At 43.2% G+C, this 20034-nt stretch overlaps 2 protein-coding genes across 4 annotated transcripts; both read right to left on the minus strand.

The window, feature by feature from the left end:
* Positions 1 to 13: 13 nt before the first annotated feature.
* NTAN1 (N-terminal asparagine amidase) lies at positions 14 to 6399 on the minus strand. Of its 3 annotated transcripts, XM_071444182.1 has the most exons (10): positions 6190 to 6399; positions 5056 to 5158; positions 4903 to 4968; positions 4248 to 4356; positions 3232 to 3305; positions 1982 to 2035; positions 1470 to 1523; positions 854 to 951; positions 521 to 634; positions 14 to 328 (listed from the first exon to the last, which is right to left on the minus strand). In XM_071444182.1, the coding sequence occupies exons 1-10, from the start codon at positions 6268 to 6270 to the stop codon at positions 149 to 151; spliced, it is 933 nt and encodes a 310-aa protein (XP_071300283.1). In that variant the 5' UTR covers positions 6271 to 6399; the 3' UTR covers positions 14 to 148. The 3 variants fall into 3 exon arrangements, with proteins under 3 accessions (XP_071300283.1, XP_071300285.1, XP_071300284.1); XM_071444184.1 differs by lacking the exon at positions 5056 to 5158 and having other exon boundaries at positions 6190 to 6326; XM_071444183.1 differs by lacking the exons at positions 3232 to 3305; positions 4248 to 4356.
* Positions 6400 to 7909: 1510 nt separating this feature from the next.
* RRN3 (RRN3 homolog, RNA polymerase I transcription factor) lies at positions 7910 to 19168 on the minus strand. The gene is made up of 18 exons (XM_071444185.1): positions 19011 to 19168; positions 18780 to 18883; positions 18232 to 18288; positions 17317 to 17406; positions 17096 to 17225; positions 16592 to 16651; positions 16062 to 16125; positions 15513 to 15582; positions 14927 to 15025; positions 14232 to 14327; positions 13654 to 13789; positions 12815 to 12945; positions 11962 to 12092; positions 10996 to 11180; positions 10601 to 10709; positions 10031 to 10183; positions 9730 to 9817; positions 7910 to 9334 (listed from the first exon to the last, which is right to left on the minus strand). Exons 2-18 carry the CDS (start codon positions 18870 to 18872, stop codon positions 9176 to 9178), a joined length of 1851 nt encoding a protein of 616 aa, XP_071300286.1. The 5' UTR covers positions 18873 to 18883; positions 19011 to 19168; the 3' UTR covers positions 7910 to 9175.
* Positions 19169 to 20034: the final 866 nt, after the last annotated feature.

A 20034-nucleotide genomic window follows, 5' to 3' on the forward strand; every position in this document is an offset into this window, starting at 1 on the left:
CAGAAAAAGCAAGTTACTTCTATCAAAATATTTTATTTTGAAAAGCACAGGAACATTGGTATTTGTGACCAGCAATATGCTATTTGCAACAAATTGCTCTTCCTGCAAGTTGTATTTCCTTAAAGCAATTGTGGGAGTGAGTTCCAGGTTAGATTTTGTCAGAACAAACCTGTTCCCACAACCCTTCTTCATTTTTTTTGTAGATTCGAGGCTTCCTGTCAGGAAACAGGGACCGGGATGGAAATGGATGTTCTTTTAGAAATGTTAATGTAGATCTAATGTGGGAAACAAAGTGGGGGGGCTCAGCCAGGGGTGACGTGGAAAGGTTCTGAAAAAGAAGATGGGAGCAAGAGCTGCTTGACATTCAGGATACAATGTTCTCATTATCCTCCCCTCTAGAAGGATACTCCCCACCCTCCCAGGTACAGCAGTGCACTGGGAAAAGTTTTGATTAAGTGTAACACCCCTCTCTCTACTCAGCTAGAAGACAAAAAAGCCCCAACCAGTTCATTTCATGTACCTGTAAAATCTGTGCATCATCTTGTTCCAGCCAGAAATCCACGTGTGGGAAAGGCCCCCAGAAATAAGGCCCAATCCGGAGCTGTTCTGTCTTGGCATCGTAGATGTTGGTCAGCTGCAAGAACAGAGGAGGCTGCAGAGGCAGCCAGGGCTGCCCCACACAGGGAGAGCTCCCCTCAGCCTGGCCCAGCTCAGCCCTGACACTGCTACTCCAACACACACAGAGTGAAATGGTGACCACGAACCCAGAGCCACCCAAGGATCTTCTCCTCAGACTTTGGATGTCTCATTGCCCCTGCCTGGACTCCCCATTTTCACCACCCTTTTTACTCACTGGTGCTCCTGTTAAAGTGTGGGCTGAACGCAGATCCTCATCCGGCCCTTTTACTGGGAAGGTTGCAGGGAAGATCTCTGCTGTTTTAACATTCACAGCTGGCAGGAAATAGAGATTAAATATAGTAAGAAATAATTGTTTTGAGGCACTTCTTTACAATGACCATGTACCTAACAAAACTGTTGCAGAACTGCAGAACCCATCACACATTTTTATTTCTCAGACCCCAAGCCTGTGACAGTACATTTCTACTTAATTTCCTTTGGCAGCATTACAATATTCCAGAGATGAGTGAACTAATTAGAAAAAAACACTGAGTAATCAAAGAGAAGAAGATTAAATTCTAAGCATAAATTTACTCCAGTAGCTCAATGCTGATAAGCTTTTAAGAGCAGTAAAAGGAAAAAATCTGTTTGCATTTGTACACAGCCTCTTCATGTGTGCATCTCCCAGCTGTGGCACCACAAGAAAAGCATTTTTGCCTATGCCTCTGACAGCAGTGTGCAACTTTTAGGGTGGACTTTTCTCACCCATTAAAAGCAGTCCATTTACTATTGGAATCTGAAAAGTAATCCAGGGACCAAAAGAAAATTCAATTCTAATTTAACTGACTCACCTATTCCATAAATTATTGGAAAGTGAATATCTTGTTCTTCTCTGTCATTTAGTTCTGTAATCAAGAAAAAGAAGTCAAACTTGTAGGGCTTTGGATTTTAGCCTGAGCAGCATTTATTTAATTGTATGTTATTGGATAGCAAGAGATCTGATGTTGCATAAGATAGAAAAAGCCAAGGAAAATGAAATGAAATATGGAAAAGAAGGCAGAGGTCAGTAACAACACACGTGGGACTTGGAGCTGTCTTCTAACAGAACAGCAGCTCCAGCCAGCTGCTTCTGCCAGGACAATTTACAGGGAAAAACCCCTGTTTCTTGGGATATATGTGCCAAAATAACCTGGCCATGATTATGAGCTGGTTGCAGTGCAGCAGCAAAACTGAAAATTACACATCAGTATGGAGGATTTGTGCTGTTCTTTGTGACAGGACAGAGAAAAAGCCATGTCTGAGAAGTTCCCTACCCTTTTATTTCAGGAAAGGTACTTCCAAACCCAAGGGAACATTTTCTTACCTGTTACACAGAAAGTTACTAAATGAACATCCTCTGGCTGGAGGTCAAACGCTCCTGTGATGACAAGGAGAGCAAAAATGTCAGTGAGGGGGGGCAGGGCACTGCTGTCTGGGGCTGAGGGGCACACACTGAACCCCTGCCCCAGAACACTGCAAACAGGCTTCTGCACATTTGCTTCAAACTATCAGGAATTTACAGAGACAGGCCGTTTGTAACAGCAAAAATCTGCTAAGAAAGTGCTCTGCCACTTACTCCTTCTACTGACACTGGTTTAGCTTTGGCATCACATCAGCTCTGCTCTGGTCTGCTCTACATTTAGCAGGTTATATTTAAATGTTTTTTTCCTAAAATGTTAAATAGATAGTGAACAAACCCAGTCTTTCATCAACTGTAAATTAGTTCTGCATTTCACCATCCCAAACACCAGAAAAAAACCCCCTCTTTTAAGTTCTGATAGCAATACAGCATTACTGATTCAAATTGTACCTTGATGCATGAAAATCAGAAGGTTAAAGTCAGTTAACCAAAATACTTTGTTCTGCACAGAACTCTCACATTACACAAAACACCCATCAGGTGTCATAGCCACAAGGCTGCATGCCAGGGTCTTTGGTTTTCCTTTTTTGTTTACCCCCTCAAACGCCTCCCTCCAATCCTGACACCTGCCCCATCCCTGCCCCCTCCCCATTCCAGTGGGGCAGAGGCCTCTCCAGAAGTGACAAAGTGACAAAAGCACAACCCAGAGCACTCCCAGGCAAGCAGGTACTTTACACTTCTAATTGTGCGTGAAGCACTGCCATCACTCCTCTGGAATATGGATTTTATAAAAGACCTGACATTTTTCATCAGACAATTCCAAACAATAATTAAATTTTACCTCATCACGTTAAGGTATGAACTAAATGGTAACTGATGAATCATCCACATGTACAGACTGGGAGAGTGACAACACCTGCCCATGATCCCAAGAAGATGAGCAGGAATCAAAGCCCAGCTGAACTGCACCCAACTCTCCAGAGCCAAGTGTGAGCCAGGGAGCAGTGACAGGATCAGACCTGTGGCCCAGGCACTGAGCACGGGCAAGCCCCAGCAGTCCAGCCCCTCTCCACACCAATTCTCAGGCACAGAAAAAGACCCTTCATGTGAATCCACACTTCTTTCCAGTAAATGACTGTGGACTCGGACTACAAACAAACTCCACCCAAAACTTTTTTTTTTTGGACATGAGAGTGCAAAAAACGTGAACTTACTAAGAAGCTGATTAGTAAGTTTTTGTGATAACTGCCTATCATCATTGAAACCTCCAACTAGGTGCACTTCCAGCCTAACAGAGATGGAATAACAGGAAACAGCAATTAAAAAGACATCTCAAAATGAGTATCTTTACAAAATAATCCCCAGCCCAAACTGCAAAGCAATCATTACAGAAGCCTCACTTATTGCAATCACATGCACCAAGCTGGTTTGCATTACACAGCAAGTTACAATAATTCCATTTTGAAAACTTCAAGGATCATCACCCAGGAAGTGGCACAGGAACAAGCTTGAAGAGGCATTAAAAACATGCAATGCTATCCCAAGGGTATCTCTGGCACCTCTGGTTTGGACTGAACTTTGTAACCACCTTTCAGTTAATTAAACTTGAAGATTTTTGTTCCCATGAACTCCTCATGACTATTCTGGACCATGCAGCAGGGTTCTTCTCTAAGCAGTGTCTATGTAAAGTCCTTACAAATCACAAATATAAGTTCACGAGTTAGTTTTTGTTCTTACCAAACCACAGGGGCAAAACCCTCCACATCCAGAAATAAACTTGTCTACTAAATTCTGTTTCAGAGCTTTTCACCCACTGTCCTATCCTTCACACCATTTTTTTTAATGTGGACTTACAAAATTCCCTGATACAGATGCTGAAAAGAATTTACAAATACTCTGAAGGGAAAAATATAATATGAACCAAAAGCCAGTTATATGGAAAATTTTGCAAATCTGGAACAAAGTTAAATAGGAAACAGTAAACACAACCCTCATGGTGGCATTTTACAGAGACACTCTTCAGAACAGAACCGTGCTTTGAACGACTGCTAAAAACACCCCCAAAATCATCACCAAGGAAGTGATTTTCACTTTGCATGCGGCTGCTGACCAAGAGGTGCTTCCTGCACAGTTCCCTCGTCTGAACCCAGCACAAACCCCTCCCAACTCCCCTCCACAGCAGCTGCAGGAACCTTGGAGAGAAGCAGAAGAGGAAGGGAGCAGAGCTGACCTGCCGCAGCCCGTGGAGCTGGAGAAGGACTTCACTGAGCTCATGATGAGCGACACCTCGGCCTCGGTGTCCGAGCCGTCGCAGTGGGTCAGGCACGTGGCTCCGCTGCCTGGGAGGGCACACGACAGGGACTGGGTGACAGTGCCACCGAGCGGGGCAGTCCCACTGTGCAGGGAGAGCTGCCCCACACGGCCTCGCCCCCCTCCGCAGGGGATGTGACTGGGGCGAGGCACCACCGTCTGCACGGGCCAGTATAAACCAGCACAGCTCCTGTGAGGGTACAAGTGCCCTCTTAACAGGAGGGAACATCTTAGCAGGCAACATCTCTAATGTCACAAATCCACACACACACAAATTCTACCCCTGAAACATCCAAACCCTGCTCTGCCACACTGCTGGACACAGCCCAGGGCTGCAGTGCCCCTGGCCACAGGAGCAGAGCAAGTTAAAATCTGCTCACAGAGTGAGAAGAGCACGGAATCTCTCACACTGAACACACAACTCTGAGCGAGTCTTTAGTTAACACATTACGTGACTTTTGGGGAATCAGGTTTGTATTGATGTAACTGTAGTTTATTTTATTAATGCCACATAAACCAGCACTAATTCCTTATTTCAGGGGTACAGCTTTGCTCTGGAGGTCCTCTAGAGATACCTGTGTGTCGGAGCACAACTATGTGGCAGGTAGTGGCGTCATCTGATCCAAGAATGGAAACAGAACCTATTTTAAAGGAGGAAAACACTGTAAGAACTCAGCTCTCACAACCACTGCTTCAGTACAAGAAGAAATGTGTCTGTTCCTACACACCATCTTTAGGGGTAGTCACTGCAAACTCTCTCTGCTGGACATAGAGAAGGCCTTTGGGTTCCACGATCTGAGCTGGCTGACTTCTCAGAAGTTTTGCCTTTTCCTAAAGATAAATGGTAACAAATACTACAAATTATAACAGATATTACAGTGGCTGAATTCTCAGGTGTATCCATTACTTCACAGAAACATCACCTCTGAAAAGCAAAGGGACCCAGCTCAGAGAGAAATACTTGTGTTTTGTATTATTACAGAGTAGTCTGAATTTTCTGTGTTTTGTATTACAGAGTATTCTGAATTTTGAAAGTTTTATGCTTTCCTAACAGTGACCAAGTTAATAGTTAAATCTCATAATTCCAGAGAGTTACAAAACACCTTTACCCTGTTATATGGACCATAAAATGGAGGCACAATAAACAGCTTTTGAACTGGGAAAACATAACATTAGATAATACCAGAACTGATCTTGGAAGTTTAATCAGAACAGGAAACTTGAAATACAGAAGTTTCAGTCCTCTGCTGCCACATTTCAGAACATTTATTTTACACTTATCAAAATACTGTTGTTTATTAGCTCGATTGGTGTGTGGAAAACCCGGATTCCTGGGCTATGACTACTGCAGTGCTTCCTCACAGACCTGCTGGGGACAAAGTCAATTCCCATTCTGGGCTCAAAAAACACTTCACAGCTTTATCAAATTTGCCCTGGTTTTCTGCATAATCTCAGGGTCTGTAAAGAAACACCTTCTGATGGGGAAACAGCTCTGCTCACAGTCCTGGCTCGCACTCACCGCTAGGATTATAACATTTACACCCTGGCAGCAAGGTCAGCACCTTCCTCAGAGTGCCCACCTTCCTTTTTATCGCCAGTTTTTATCATTTTGTCACACAGAAAGCGCCCGCCCAGCCCGCGGGGCACCCGCACCGGTACAGCTGAGCCCCTCCGCCGACACCGATTTATTTATTTTTCATCGCTCCGCGGCTCTCCGCTGCCAGAGCGCTGGGAACGCGCGGGGTCGGGGTCGGGACCACCCCTACCCCGGGCCGCTTCACTCCGAGGCCGCCCCGCTCCACCACCCGCCCCGCCGGCCGCGACCGCGGCTCCCCACGGGGGCCCCTTCCCGCTTCCCTCACCTCGAGGTGCGGGTGGGCGCGGATCATGTCCCCCGTGGGCCGGGCCAAGTCCACCCGCGCTCCGTTAACCAGCAGCGGCATCTCGGCGAGCGGCGGGCCCGGGCCCGGAGGCGGCTCCGCGCTCCCTCCGCAGGCCGCGCCGGGCCGGGCCGGGCGGCGCCGCGCAGGGCGCTGGGAAAGCGCGGCCGCCGCTCCGCCCGCGGCACCGCGGAACCGCCCCGGGGCTGGGCTGGGCCCGCCCGGGCACCGCGGAACCGCCCCGGGGCTGAGGGAAACGCGCCCGGCCTCGGCGGCGCCGCCTGACGACTTTAACTCGGTAACCTTGCAGAGATTCCCCGGCCGCTGCGGGGCATCCTTAAGTTGTGGTATGAAATAGTAACAGTTATAAAGCCACAAATTTACAAATCACTGAATTATTGAGGTTAGAAAACACCTCTGAGATCATGGAATCCAACCTCTATCTGAACACCAGTGTCACTGGGCCATGGCACTGAGGACCACAACCAGCCTGGAATTAAATTCCTCCAGGGACGGTGACTCCACCATCCAATGGAAGAATGAAGAAATCATTCCCAACGTCCAACACAAACCTCCCCCGGCACAGTTTAAGGTTATATACCCTCGTTCTACCACTGGGTGCTTGGGAGAAGAGGCTGATCCCCACACCACCATCCTCTGCCCCAGCAACCACAAGTTGGATTTTCAGACAATCCCAAAGAAAACCGTTTTTCCTCAAAGATCAGGGTTTTTTTTCCTCCAGTTATCTGTGGAATATACTACGGGGAATAACGATGGTAGCAGCAGTTAATTCACCCTGCAGGGAATGTGGACAGCCAGGCACCCAGCCTGCCCACAGCCCAGAGACAGCAACTGCCCAGGACCCCAGCTCAGCCTTTCCATCCAATTTCACAGAAATAAACTGTCCCTGGAAGTGTTCCAGGCCCAGCTGCATTGGGCTGAGCAAACTGGCCTGGTAGAAGGTGATCCTGCCAGTGACAGGCTGGTTGGAACTAGGTGATCTTTAAGGTCCCTACCAACCCAGGCCATTCTATGACTTTATGATTCTATAGTAGAATAAATGCTTTCTTCAAAAGATACATTGCATTTCTCATGTGAGACAAAATTGCACCTCAGGAGGAACACTCTTCTCACAGCTGTTGGTATTTACAAAGTCTCTTTAGCAAAGCACCAGCACCTGCCAGCACACCTGCCTGCCATTACATGGAGAAAACCAGAGCTGTCAGAGCAAAGGTTCCAGAAACATTTAAACAAAACTGTGTAACTTCAGTACAGACAGTTCAATGTCTGCACATTACACTTACGGGGTTTTTTTTTGTTTTTCATGATACGTGGAAGCTCCTGAATCACATACCTAGTACTACAACTGGGCAAGTTTTACACACCCTCATTTTGAAAGTAGTGTCTGAAGGGCATCTTTTAAAGGATATGTTCCCTGCTGTTGACGTGAGGGTTCTTTTGTGCCAGGAGAAAATGCAATTGTTTTAGAAGGAAATCTATTGTTTATTACTCAGGACTGACAATAAAGAGGACTACAATTAAAACCAAAACTTCTCAGTTTATACGATTTTGCAGTGTCATTCCCAAACTCATTTCTGCAATCTGTCAGAATGAACACCCCAACTTTGAGAAGTCAGGCTCCAGAGAGGGCACCTCAGTTACATACAGACATGTGGTTTTCTCAAGGATGTTAAGAATTGCACTCTTTGCATCAAACTTTATTGGCTCCAAATAAAAATGCTGTCTTAAAAGCCTCCAAGTTCTAAAGAAGGGCAACTGGAGTTTAGTCTTAAATACATAAAATTTTCAACTAAATGTTACACGAATAACAGGTTTTTTTCCCATTGTTTATATTCTTACTCAAATCTAAAAGCCAGCAACCATGGAAAGAAGACAAGAAACCTCTGTAGAGAAACTCTACACTGACTGACAGACACACGGACAACACAAGGACACCACTGACACCATCACGTCCTTACCACAAGGGAAGACTTTTTTTTTTCTATTTTAAGCATTCACATATAAACTTCAAATCTGGCAAATAAATATCTGTCTTGGAGTGCTTCACAAGCATCCCAAGAAAACTATCTACAAATAATACATTCAGCTACTCCCTCATTTTCAACACTTCCAACAACCATCACTTTCACATGTCTGAACTTTCCTAGCTGGGAAAGGTGTGTGTCAGCTACAGATTTCAGGATAATGCTTTCTATCTGAGCACACTTCCCACTAGCAAGTGGCTTCACCAAGCATGGCCCTACAGACAGGAAAAGCTGAAGAGATGTGTGTGGAAGAACCACTGCCAGACTGGATTCATGCCCTGCCTATTGAGAGATCTCCTGCTTTAGGGCAAATTTAGGAGGAAACTTCCAAAGGGGTCCCTCTAGAAAGCAGCTTCAAGCAACGTGGCTACTGACTGCTTTGTCCCAGTACAGAGCAAGTGAAATCCAAATGCAATCAGTACAGATTGTTTCCGATTTCTCAAGCCTCACATTGGGTGCCAAAAAATGGCAACCTAGGACAAGAGATTACACCATTACTGTGAAACCAGCTCAAGAAGAGTCATCAGAGTTGGAACACTGACAGTGGAATTCTGGTCCCCACACAAATCTGCAGGAAGAAACACCAGAATTTCACCCCTGATATATAAAACCTTGTAGAGAAACATTAGTAAATTAAGTTTTGAAGAGCTGGAAAAAACTATTAAAAAATCCTTCTAAGTCATAAAAACCATTTCAATGTGAAATTTGTAAAATATCACCCTATTTATTCTCTAAGCTTTTCTAGCAACATATAACTTTAACATATCTGTAGAAATCTGATGACTAAGAAACAGTAATTTTTCTTAAATGTAGTTACTTAAAACATTTGCCAGTTTGGAAAGTTGAGCTCAAGTCTCTTTCCAGAGCAAAACATTGCACACAATTTTCAACCTATTCCACACTTTCCCTTCTGGTTGCCCATGTCACAGTGGGTATGGCACGTAACAGTCTGCAGGGGAGCCAATGCTGCTCACAGGGCTCCGCGTGTTGGACTCGTAAGAATTTGGTGCAATTTCAACCACACCATCATTTTGAGGAGTTTCTCCTTTTAAAAAGTCATCGTCTTCATCTTCAGAAGTACCCTGCAAAAATTTAAAAGGATCAGTGAGAATGGGAAGATACTGTCAAATCTTAATAGAGACCTGGATTTCCACTGTGATTGCTACAACCACCTGGAATGGTAAGAGAATTTGATGTACTCTGATTATGAAATATGGGAACTGAATGACATCTACAGGGTGGATTTCCCAGTAACATCATCATGTCCATTTTCTGAGCACATTCAAAAAGCTTTCAGATGACTCCTGTGCTGCAGGAGAGGGAAAAGTGCTCCCAAGGCAAGAATGGATCAATTCCTAAAGCTTCCAAATTTCAGTCTCAGTTTCCCCTAAATGTATAGTGTACTCTTATCTACTTAAAAAAATATTCTGCAATAAAAGCAGCTGATAGCTGAACTGTTTGGATCAGGGAAGATTACCTTTTTAATGGGTTTCTTCAGATCCTCAAGATCTTCAGCACTCAGCTCTTCCCAGAACTGATACATAGGATCAATGGTCTTCTTTGATCTGAGAGAGGAAGCAAAGCACAGAATGAGTTATTGTATTCACAGTAGGGGTACATTTTAATTTAAATCTTTGACAATCTGGTTAAAATGCAGAATATGAAAGGTACAAATGATCAGGGAGGAAAGTGAACAGCAGAAAGACTGACAGTTTGCTACAGGTTGTATTCATTATTTTCTAGAAGGCACAAAGAAGTTGTTCACTTTTCAAGTCTACCTTTTGAGTATGTAGGGGTCAAAGGGGAAGAAGCTGTCGAGGGGGTTGGTGCAGGTCTGCACAAGGTCGCCCCCGGTGCCGCTCCGCACAACGGGGATGAACTGCCTGTTGTTCCTCTCTATAATTGTGTAGCAGAACACCAACTGGTATTTCCTTCAAAAAAGGGAATAAAGAAAAGATAAGCGCTTCCAGCACACCCAAAGCAAGATTTTCAGATGGATGGTATGAAAACACAAAGTTATTTTTGAACAACTATCACTTCTATCTTCCATTTTCCAGCTGTTATTAAGAGTTTGCAGGATAGTCACAAGGTAAGGAGTCTGTTTTCTTCCTCTAAGCCCCTATAAACTTTATTCCAAGTACAAACACACTGGCTCCAACACAGAGCAATCCATTTCATAGGACTGCAGGATTCCATTGAAATTCACCTATCAATAAACTTATCCCTAATCAATATGGGCAGTATTATGTCTCAGGTAATATTCAAGACTCTGCCTAACAAAACCCTGTGCTGGTTTTAGATACACACAACACCTGTACCAAGCTTTACTGAAGTAAATGAGCAGGTACCTGGTAATGGCAGCAAACAAGTTGACAACAGAAGGGATACAAATCTTCAGGGGGTTTAGCTGACACATGACAATGCGCTCAAAATTTAAACTCTGCAGATACGACAGACCTTCAAAATAAGAACAATTAGCAAATATAAATTAGGTATCATATAAACTGAAGTCAGTTGCTAAGAATTTCCCGTGTGACATGCCTCACTCTGCAACACCACCAGAGAAGCACATCCTGGGGCACTCTCACAGTGGAGGTCTGGCCCCAACATGTGTACAAGCCACCACGTTCTATTTAGAGCACAACAAGATAAATTTGCCATCAGATACTTGACTGAATTGACCACTATAAAACACAGTAACAGTAAAACTTCTAATGAATCCTTTCAAACCTAAGATGCTCACCTTTCCTTAAATTTCCATCCAGAAGTTGTTTATGACGGAAAATAAGTGTATAGAACACTGCCTGACACGTGGAATAGAACGGCCCATGGAGAGCTACATCACAGTAGGCATTAGCTCCTTTATCCTGATTATCAATGTATTTATGCAGCCAGTTCACCAGAAGATCCAGACATGCTTTTACTGTACTGTAGTGCAGGGAGAAAAAAGAAGTGTAAAAAATAACACCTGAAATGGTGTAGAAAAGATGTTCAACAAATATTCAAGAATCTCAGTGATTATAAGAACATCAGTAAGAAAATCTCTTTGTAAAGGAATGATTCTGTTACAAGCTTTCTCCTTTATCTCAGCATAAAATGAATCAATCAGCACTGAAACCCCCCAACAGTGAAAGGACAGGATGCCAGAAGAGATGAATCCATGAACACACAGTAATCAACCAGAATTTTTGGTTACAGGTAATACAGAGCAATGCCTCCCATGTCCAGCAGGTAATTCCAATATCCAACTAACTCCAATGTTGAAGTCACCAGACCCTCCCTGAACAGCACAAAAATATAGAATGTGTACATAAAAAGGAAGACATTTAAACCATTCTCTATCAAAATAGTAGAACAAATGATCTCCCTGTTCCAGAGCCTGCAGAAAGTGCCTAACACTGGGTACTGAAAACATCACATACACTGGGAATCTATGACTGCCTGAAGTCAGCACAACCTACCCCTGGCTCAGCACTTCTTGGTTAGTGAAGCCCAAAACAGCAAGTCATGAACCTCAGAAATCATCAGCCTGCATGCTGTATGTGTTTTCAAGCTTCAAGACAATACTGAACCAATATTGTTGAAAGGACAAACAAGACCCTTGATTCAGGATTACTGACAAAGCAGTGGGAATAGAAGACCAATTCTCTACTTGAGCTCCACAATAGCATGAATCGTTTGGTTCTGTTCATGTGTGAAAACAACTTACACAATGGGAATAAATTTAGCTCTTGCCAAGAAGCTGCCAATATAACTCCCAGCAGTCTGCCTGATTACTGAAGGATTGTTTGGATCCTGCAGTTTCTTCCAAAGATGGTCTAAAAACGCTTCAGCCAACCCCTGGAAAAAAAGATACACAGACATTGTGAGATGACACTGTTTAAGCAAGACATTCCCATTATTTCTCAATTCCCATTATTTCCATAACTAAACCATTACAAAAATCTACCCATAACTGCAGTAAATAACCACACCTACACATGATGGAAGAGCACTCATTTCTGTGTCTTTTTCTATACTCAGTTATAAAAGAAAGAACAGTTTGTTGAGAGAGATGGGACAATGAAGGTTGGGGGAACAACTAACAGCAGACACGATTTTCAAATCAAAGACCTAAGAGACAGCATCTCTGCAATAGTTTTGGGATGCTGAAGAAATTTGCATCCCATGTCCTGGGTGCAAGAGTCCAACTGATTCTTGTCAAAGAGATCAGTTTTAACCATGTTTGTTCCTTCACACATGCTAAGATTCCATCTGTAAGTGGTTTATGAACAACATGGGAAGAGCCATAAAGCTCTTAAAGGAAAAGTCAAGCTAAATTTATCTTTCAGCAATATGCTAAAGTTTCATCTTTTTTTTTTTTTTTAAGAAGCAGTATCTCATAAAGAAAAAGAAAGGAGTAACAGAGAAGAAAAAGAAAGTGAAGATATTAATGAATCCTGAATGTACTTGCTATCTTCAGAGTAGAATTACAGCAGAGAAAACTGGTTTGTAAAAAAAAACCAAAACAAAGATGCAGAAATGACAGAGGACACTGCATTTTAAAACCAGTTTTTACTCACCAATTTAAAGCTACAGATGTAAAACATGAAATACTGTACATGACACGAAGCATGGGTTGGTAAAATGAGCTTGTCAAAAACAGAAACCAGATCCCGATACAAATCCTTCGTGTTGCTGATGTCAAGCTTGCCTACACAACAAAGCAACAGAACAAAATGAAACATTTCAGGGGTTTTTTCCTGCCCTCATGCTGCAGAAATGGTATTTATATCTTTCTACACCAGTAAGAATATGTAAAGAAAAACTGTCAACCTGACTTCTCAGTTTATCCAAAAATCCAGGTGTACAATTCTACTGCTTTCTAAGGTGGTGTAAATGAAGAACCTCTCTGTGTGAGTGTGCACATATATAAAGCTGCTAGACATGCAAACTTTGCAATAATGTGTTAGCTTAAAAGAGCAAGAAAAAAACACAAATAAATCACCTGACTTATGTGGAGAAGATACAGCATAATGGTTTCTAAATATTGTTTTAAATATATAAATCTGAAGAATTCAAACCCTTAGGGCATAACAGTGAAAGATATTTCTTTATTCTTTTTTCTCCTGTAACAAAGGCAATTGATTGATGTGTCTGGTTGTTTTGATCTACTTCCAGTCTTCATGATGTTGAAAGGATCCATAATTCTAACACTCAAGTAGAGCAAATGATAAAAACATTTATACCCTACTACAGTAGGTACCTCTCCCAGCACCTGGGCAGTGGCAGGAATGTGAACTATAGCCTGCTAATGGCAGAATTCTGCTTTATCGCACAATACAGAGAGAGAGAGCTCCTCTTAAGTGTTTCTTACTTGTTAGCAAAACAACAAATTTGTTTATAGAGCAAGAGTTCTCACCATCCACATGGCAAACATCTCTAATGTATGAGAACAGGATGGTCATCAGGATGTCCAGGCGCTCTGCAAGAGGATGGGCCATTCTCTCAATATTGGGAGAGACAACTTTGCTGCCTTTTCTCTCTTCATCTTCCTCCTGGTAGATAAAATGGCACATGCAGCTTTTAAATACACAAATCCCAGAGACAGCAATTACAGGAAAAGTCAAGCTAAATTTATCTTTCAGCAATATGCTAAAGTTTCATTTTTTTTTTTTTTTTTAACAAGCAGTATCTCATTATACAGTATAAGGAAATTTTTGCACACTAAGCCAAGTATCATGAATTCTTTAACTAGCTTTATTGCACAGCTGCTTGTGTTTTTACATAATGAAATTGATTTGCTGAATGTAGCACTGGGTGTTTACATGAATAAAGTCAATACATGGGAACACATTAATCATTTGTCAGCTGTTCAGGTTTCAAGAGCAGCGTGCAGTGCAGTAACAACAAACTAATAATGAATTTCCACACTTAGTTCATTGCCACTTCAGAAGTGATAATTTTACTAAAAAAATTTAATAGAACAAGATAACCAACCATGTCAAAAAGTCCCTCCTCTGTAGATTTTTCCTCGCTAGCACAGTTATTGGCAGTTTCTTCAGCATCTTCAATATCTTGCTGTGGAGTGCTAACCTACAGTTGCAAACAAGAAATTAATGTCTATAAAACCATGACAATAATATAAAATCGGGTATTTTATTATTTATATAAAAGGCATGACCACATGATTAAGTTCTTCACTAGATTCTGTCCTGAACTAAATAAACATTTTAAAAAGGAATGATGTGCCATACACGAATGAACATTCCAAACTTTCTGAAACTTTTACCTCCCCAGCATCTGCTCTGCCCAGACTATTACACAGTGAGGCAAAAAGCCACCATCATTTACAGTGCTAGCTCTCCTGCCTTTTTTTAGGATTTTACTTCAAAGAGATGACACAACCAATCAAGCACACAAAGAAAAGCCCATTCACATTAGTGCTGATCACCACAAGACAGTTATTTGGACTCTGGCAGAGACTCCAGGCAGGGTGTAACAGCACACACCATACAGTTACCCTCAGGTGTGGGAACATCTTTATCCTGGGAATGAAGTATAAATTTGGCTGAGTTTATACCCACAATCAGAAGGGCATTTTTTGTAGAGTCTAAAAATGAAGCATATTTCATTTCCTACTCTGTGTATCTTAATGCCAACCTTCCATAAAAGATAACACACAATAAACTTACATCCAACTTCAGCAGCTTTTCAATAATAAGCTCCAGAATCTGAAGCCTCAAAGTTGGGAGATACACAGTAACTCGCAGCAGGTTATGGACATAACATTCCTATAACACAAAATTAATTGGTATCAATAACAACGTTAACAGAAAGTCAAATTTCTGCAAAGGACTTCTAGAAAACAAGTTTCTTAATTTGTTACCTAAAGACACAGAAATAGGTTTAAACAGATTGTGTTCAATGAGGAGTAAGTAAATGTATAAACTAACAAACAAGACAACCTGAGACTCCTCATCAAGGAGGTCCATGGTGTGCACTGATTAAGAAAGCAATCCAGTGGAAAAAATATGTGGTGATGTTATTAAAGATGAACACAATGCTTGTGCATAAGTAACTCAGAATGCTTGGACAGCCTTACACTAAACAGACATGACCCTGTACACGGTTATTATATATGTAATTATCATATATATATAACAAATTCTTCCAAAAATCTGCATGGACTGCCATCAAATCAGTTGTATTACTATACAGAACATTTATACATTTAGATAAACAGATGAACAAATCAACAAAAATAATCACAGCTCTTACCAGAGTTCTTTCTGATTTATTAATGAAAGGAAAGAATTCCACAAGTATCGGCATGAGAAACTGTGGTGTCCTATAATTAATTAAAAACCAAAAATCAGACCTAAAAGTGATAGGTTTGCAAATATTGAACTCCAGCACTCTAAAGATGTACTGGAACAAGTACATCTTATTTCACAGGAATTTTATTTTAAGGTAAGCAATTGTATAAAATGTGGTTTGGCAAGGATCACTGGACAGACAATAAATGGCAAACTTTCAAAATGCACTTGTTAGAAGCCACTTCAAATATCACTATGGAATATAGAATACAGAAGCCACTACCAACACTTTTCCTACTTCCCATTTCTGTTAACAGGATTTTCAGCTGTTGATGCCTGACAGAAACTTCATGATATTTGTGTAAAGCATTCTACCAGTTACTGAATACTGGGAAAAATCATGCAATGAAATGAAGCGTTATACTTCCAATTAAGAGGAAAAAACCCATCAGTTCCCAAGCTTGAAATCTGCAAGGAAAGGGCACACAAGCCCAAGGGATTCTGTACTTACGAAGGAACGTATCTTGCAACAGTTTGCAATGCTCTGTGGCAAGTGTCAAAGTTTGCAGAAATGTCTAGAGAAAGAAAAAGAATTCTTACGCACTTGGTTACAGAAAACTAAATCAGGAACCAGTAAAAACAGTTCATATCAACTACACAATGGAAAGATTCCCAAGGAAACTGCATTTGCCAAAATGTTCTTTTGCAGGGGTGTACCTTGAGGTAAATAAAATAGAAACCAAACAACTCCTAACTTTTCCGTGGCTTTGAAACAATCTAGGGCTAGGAATGTTTCCCTATGTGTCTTATTCCTACAGATACTGCACCAACAGGAATCATTTCAAAGCAATAAGGAGTGGGTCAGCACACCATTGATTTGAGTACAAGATAGTCTTTAATTCCTTGGGAATTTAAGGATGGTTCTTGATGTTTTCCTTGAACTCAGCTCAATTAATTTTGTAAAAAAGGAGCAACATGCACTGGATTCTTTTTTAGTAAAGGCACTACAGCAGCATATATATCTATATCCTTTATACTCACTTTCATCATCATCATCAGAATCTGAAATATCCACATCATCTTCTCTGATGGTTATTCGAGCTAGCAAAAAAATGAGATTATTATATCAAAATTGTATAAATCTTACAGGTGACAAATTCAATAGCAAACACACTGAACAACAGTCTCCACAGGGACTAAAACATCGAAATTAGCCACAAGACTTTCTTAAAGACTGTTTTATTTACAGAACCAGGAAGTTCTTGAGAACATCTGACATGATCCTCATACTTCAGCTTTTGGTTTTTTAGCAGTAAAAATATTATACAGTTCATTCATTTCCAAGACATCTCCAGAACAGGATCTGTATTAGCACCTAGAATATGTCTTCTAAAATCTAGCTACAGAAAACTGTCTGTATGACAATCAACATGAAAAAACTCAATAACCCAATAACTAATTGTGTTATGGACTGTATTTATACAGAAGTTCTCTATCTAGGGACTTTGATGAGCAAACAAGACGAGTAAGAGAGCAGTAACTTACGGGGCACAAACTGCGCCACGATCATCCGGAGGCAGGGCCTGAGATGGACAGTTTGTGCTGACACAAGATTGCCAAGAAAACCCAGATATTCTTCCACTACCTCTCGGCTCCTCCTCAACCATGGCAGCTTCTAGAAGTAAACAAAGATCAAGATGTCAGAGAAGGACGTTTTGAGTACTAAACTCTTAATCTTCCCATATAGCAAACCAACAGGTACTTACCAGCAAAATGTTGACCAGTTGTCCAAGCTCTTTGGTCAAATATGCAACAGAAGCTCGAAATTCATGCAGCCAATTAATGATCTGGGCATCCTTAAAATAAGCAGAAAAAATAGGTAACTATTTCAATAAACAGTACTACCTATTAGCAGAAAATAGCAAAATCCCTCGAAGTCAAAGATTAAGACTGTAAATAGAAATTGTTTTCATACTAACATGAAAGGAATTTCAGTTTGTGCCCTCACCAATGGAAGTTCTTGAATGCAGAATACATTCATGCCAAGTCCTAAGCCAACAGCCTGCCATGAAGACTTCAATCAGACTGAGCAAGGCATGAAACCTCCCTCACACAGAACTTAAAAGAAATGGTATTCCATCATCATTTTCTTTTCTCTTTTGTTGTAGTTTAAGCAGAAGGGACATTCAAGTCTTGAAACAGCAAATGTGGCAGGTACTTGTAGCTACACAGAAGAGCTGTGAAACAATACTTCTGGGTATAACTACTAAATGCATATGTATGTTACTGCCTAATGAAACCGGATTTAGTGAGAACAGAAGGTAAAATTCAATGCAACTTTAATGCTGTGAAAGTCAGAAACCACAGATCTACAGAAGTGTCTCTATAATCAAGCATCAGTGACCTAAAAAGATGGTATCTGGAACAAAGACAGACTCAAAGGGTAGAGCAGAGTCAGTAAGCATGAGATACCATTTATAAAGATCCTGCATATATATATGTATAAACAGACTTTTTTTTCCCATTTAGGGTTTTAATTCTGATGGTTTCTGCAAAGAAAAAAAGCTCTTAAATACAATTTAAAGCAAAGGATTAGTGTAAGCACCAGAATGACTTGTCTGGTGATTACACTCAGACAGACGAACTTTAAATCATCAGACCCCTGACTATCAAAGTCTTACCTTTATGTCTGGATCTGACAGCTGATGTTTTAACAACTCAAAATCTGTGGTGTCACCCTAGCAGGGGAAACAAAAAATAAATAAATTACTTTCTTTTTTTTCTTTTCTTCAGTAAAAACTACCAATTTCCAAACTACCAAATCAATGTATCTGAACAACCAACTATTGTATTGAGCAGGTACATCAAGAATACAAGACAGCCAGCTCAGCAAAGCTGAAGCAGCAGTAACAGGGTGTTGTCCAGAAGACAACCGAGGCTGCTGGCTCATTTTCAGCTGCTCTCCCTGCAGACACAGCTGGATTCCCGTGCACACTTTAGCATAAGCCAGGCTTTACATTCACCCGGCCACTCAGGTTGACTCACAGGGGAAATCTTTTCGCTCGCACAGCAATACCGCCTGGCACAAGCCTACAACGCTCAGCACCTTCAATTTTTTCCCCTAAGCCTTCAGGCACGGTCTTGCGTAAGGCAAAACGAGGCTTCTCACGGAATGACCCCAGGAACAGCAGCCCGGACGCGGCGCAGGCCCCCGACAAGCCGCAGTCACCTTTTCGTACTTAAGCAGGATCTCGGTCAGGGTCCCCCCGAACCGCACCGTCTTCCTGGGCGGGGAGCTGATGAACTCGTCCGCTCCCAGCATGGTCACGGCGCCTGCGGGGAAGGGAAGCCGCGTGAGCACCGCTCGGAGGCCCGGGGCACCTCTCGGGCCCTTCCTCGGCAGGGAGAGCCGCGAGAGCCGCGGCTCCTCTCCCGAGGGTTCCCCCCGCTGCCCCCTTGCCTTGCGGTGGCGGCCGCGCCCCCGCTACCGGGGCCAGCGGCGCCTCGCCCCGCGCCCGGCGCGTCCCGGCTGCCCGCGCCGCCACATGTCGCTCCGGCGGAAACTGCGCGGCCGGGCGGAAACCGCACCGGGCGGCACCGCCCCTCGCACGGCCGGGCCGCACCGCCGGGCGGCTCCACTGAGCGGGCACAGAGCCGGGCGACTCCACTGAGCGGGCTCGGAGCGGCTCCACTGAGCGGGCACGGAGCGGGCACAGAGCCGGGCAGCTCCACTGAGCAGGCTCGGAGCGGCACCGCCGGGCGGCAGCACTGAGCGGGCACGGAGCGGCTCCACTGAGCAGGCACGGGGCAGCACCGCCGGGCGGCTCCTCTGAACGGGCAGGGAGTGCCAGGAGGGAGCAGCCGCAGCGCTGCCCCCGCCCGCCGTGGTGCGGGCGGACCGAAGGAGCCGGGCAGGGGCACGGAGAGGGCGTTTCTCTCCCCGTACGCGGGGATGAAGCCGGGCAAGAGAAGCGCTCTACTCGTCACCGTTCTGGTTTTAACACTGACTCCCGGTAGCGCTCCCAGCGTGCCGGGGTGCGTGAGCAGAAGTCCAGATTTATCCCCAGGCCATGGTGGAGGGATCCCATCCCGGGATGGTTCACAAGCGAGCGCTCCCCGACCCCTTGGGCAGTTCGCCGTGAGCGGTGGGAGTCGCCCGCAGCCCCTCACAGCACAGATGACGCCAAGGGCACGGCTAGCCTACGTTATCAACTAAAAATTGCAATCCGAAGGGGTAAACTAAATGGTCCGAACAACTTAATAGAGATTAAAGAGGGCCAAGAACCTGCTCTAAACAAAGCGGAGTTTGACCTTGGGAAGTAATAATGGATTTGCTAGAACAGAGGCACAGGAACTTCAAGTGAGATTTCTGGATGTCTTCATCATCCCTATGGAGGCTAGGTCTATCTTGAAGCACCAGTCATTAAACAAAATGTGTTACAGACTTTTCTGTCTCGAGCTAGTAACTGGTTTTGCTCCCAAAG

Source organism: Agelaius tricolor, unplaced genomic scaffold (genome assembly GCF_023055355.1).
Source record: "Agelaius tricolor isolate 1412-34295 unplaced genomic scaffold, bAgeTri1.0.p SCAF_19, whole genome shotgun sequence".
Classification (NCBI taxonomy): Eukaryota; Metazoa; Chordata; class Aves; order Passeriformes; family Icteridae; genus Agelaius; species Agelaius tricolor.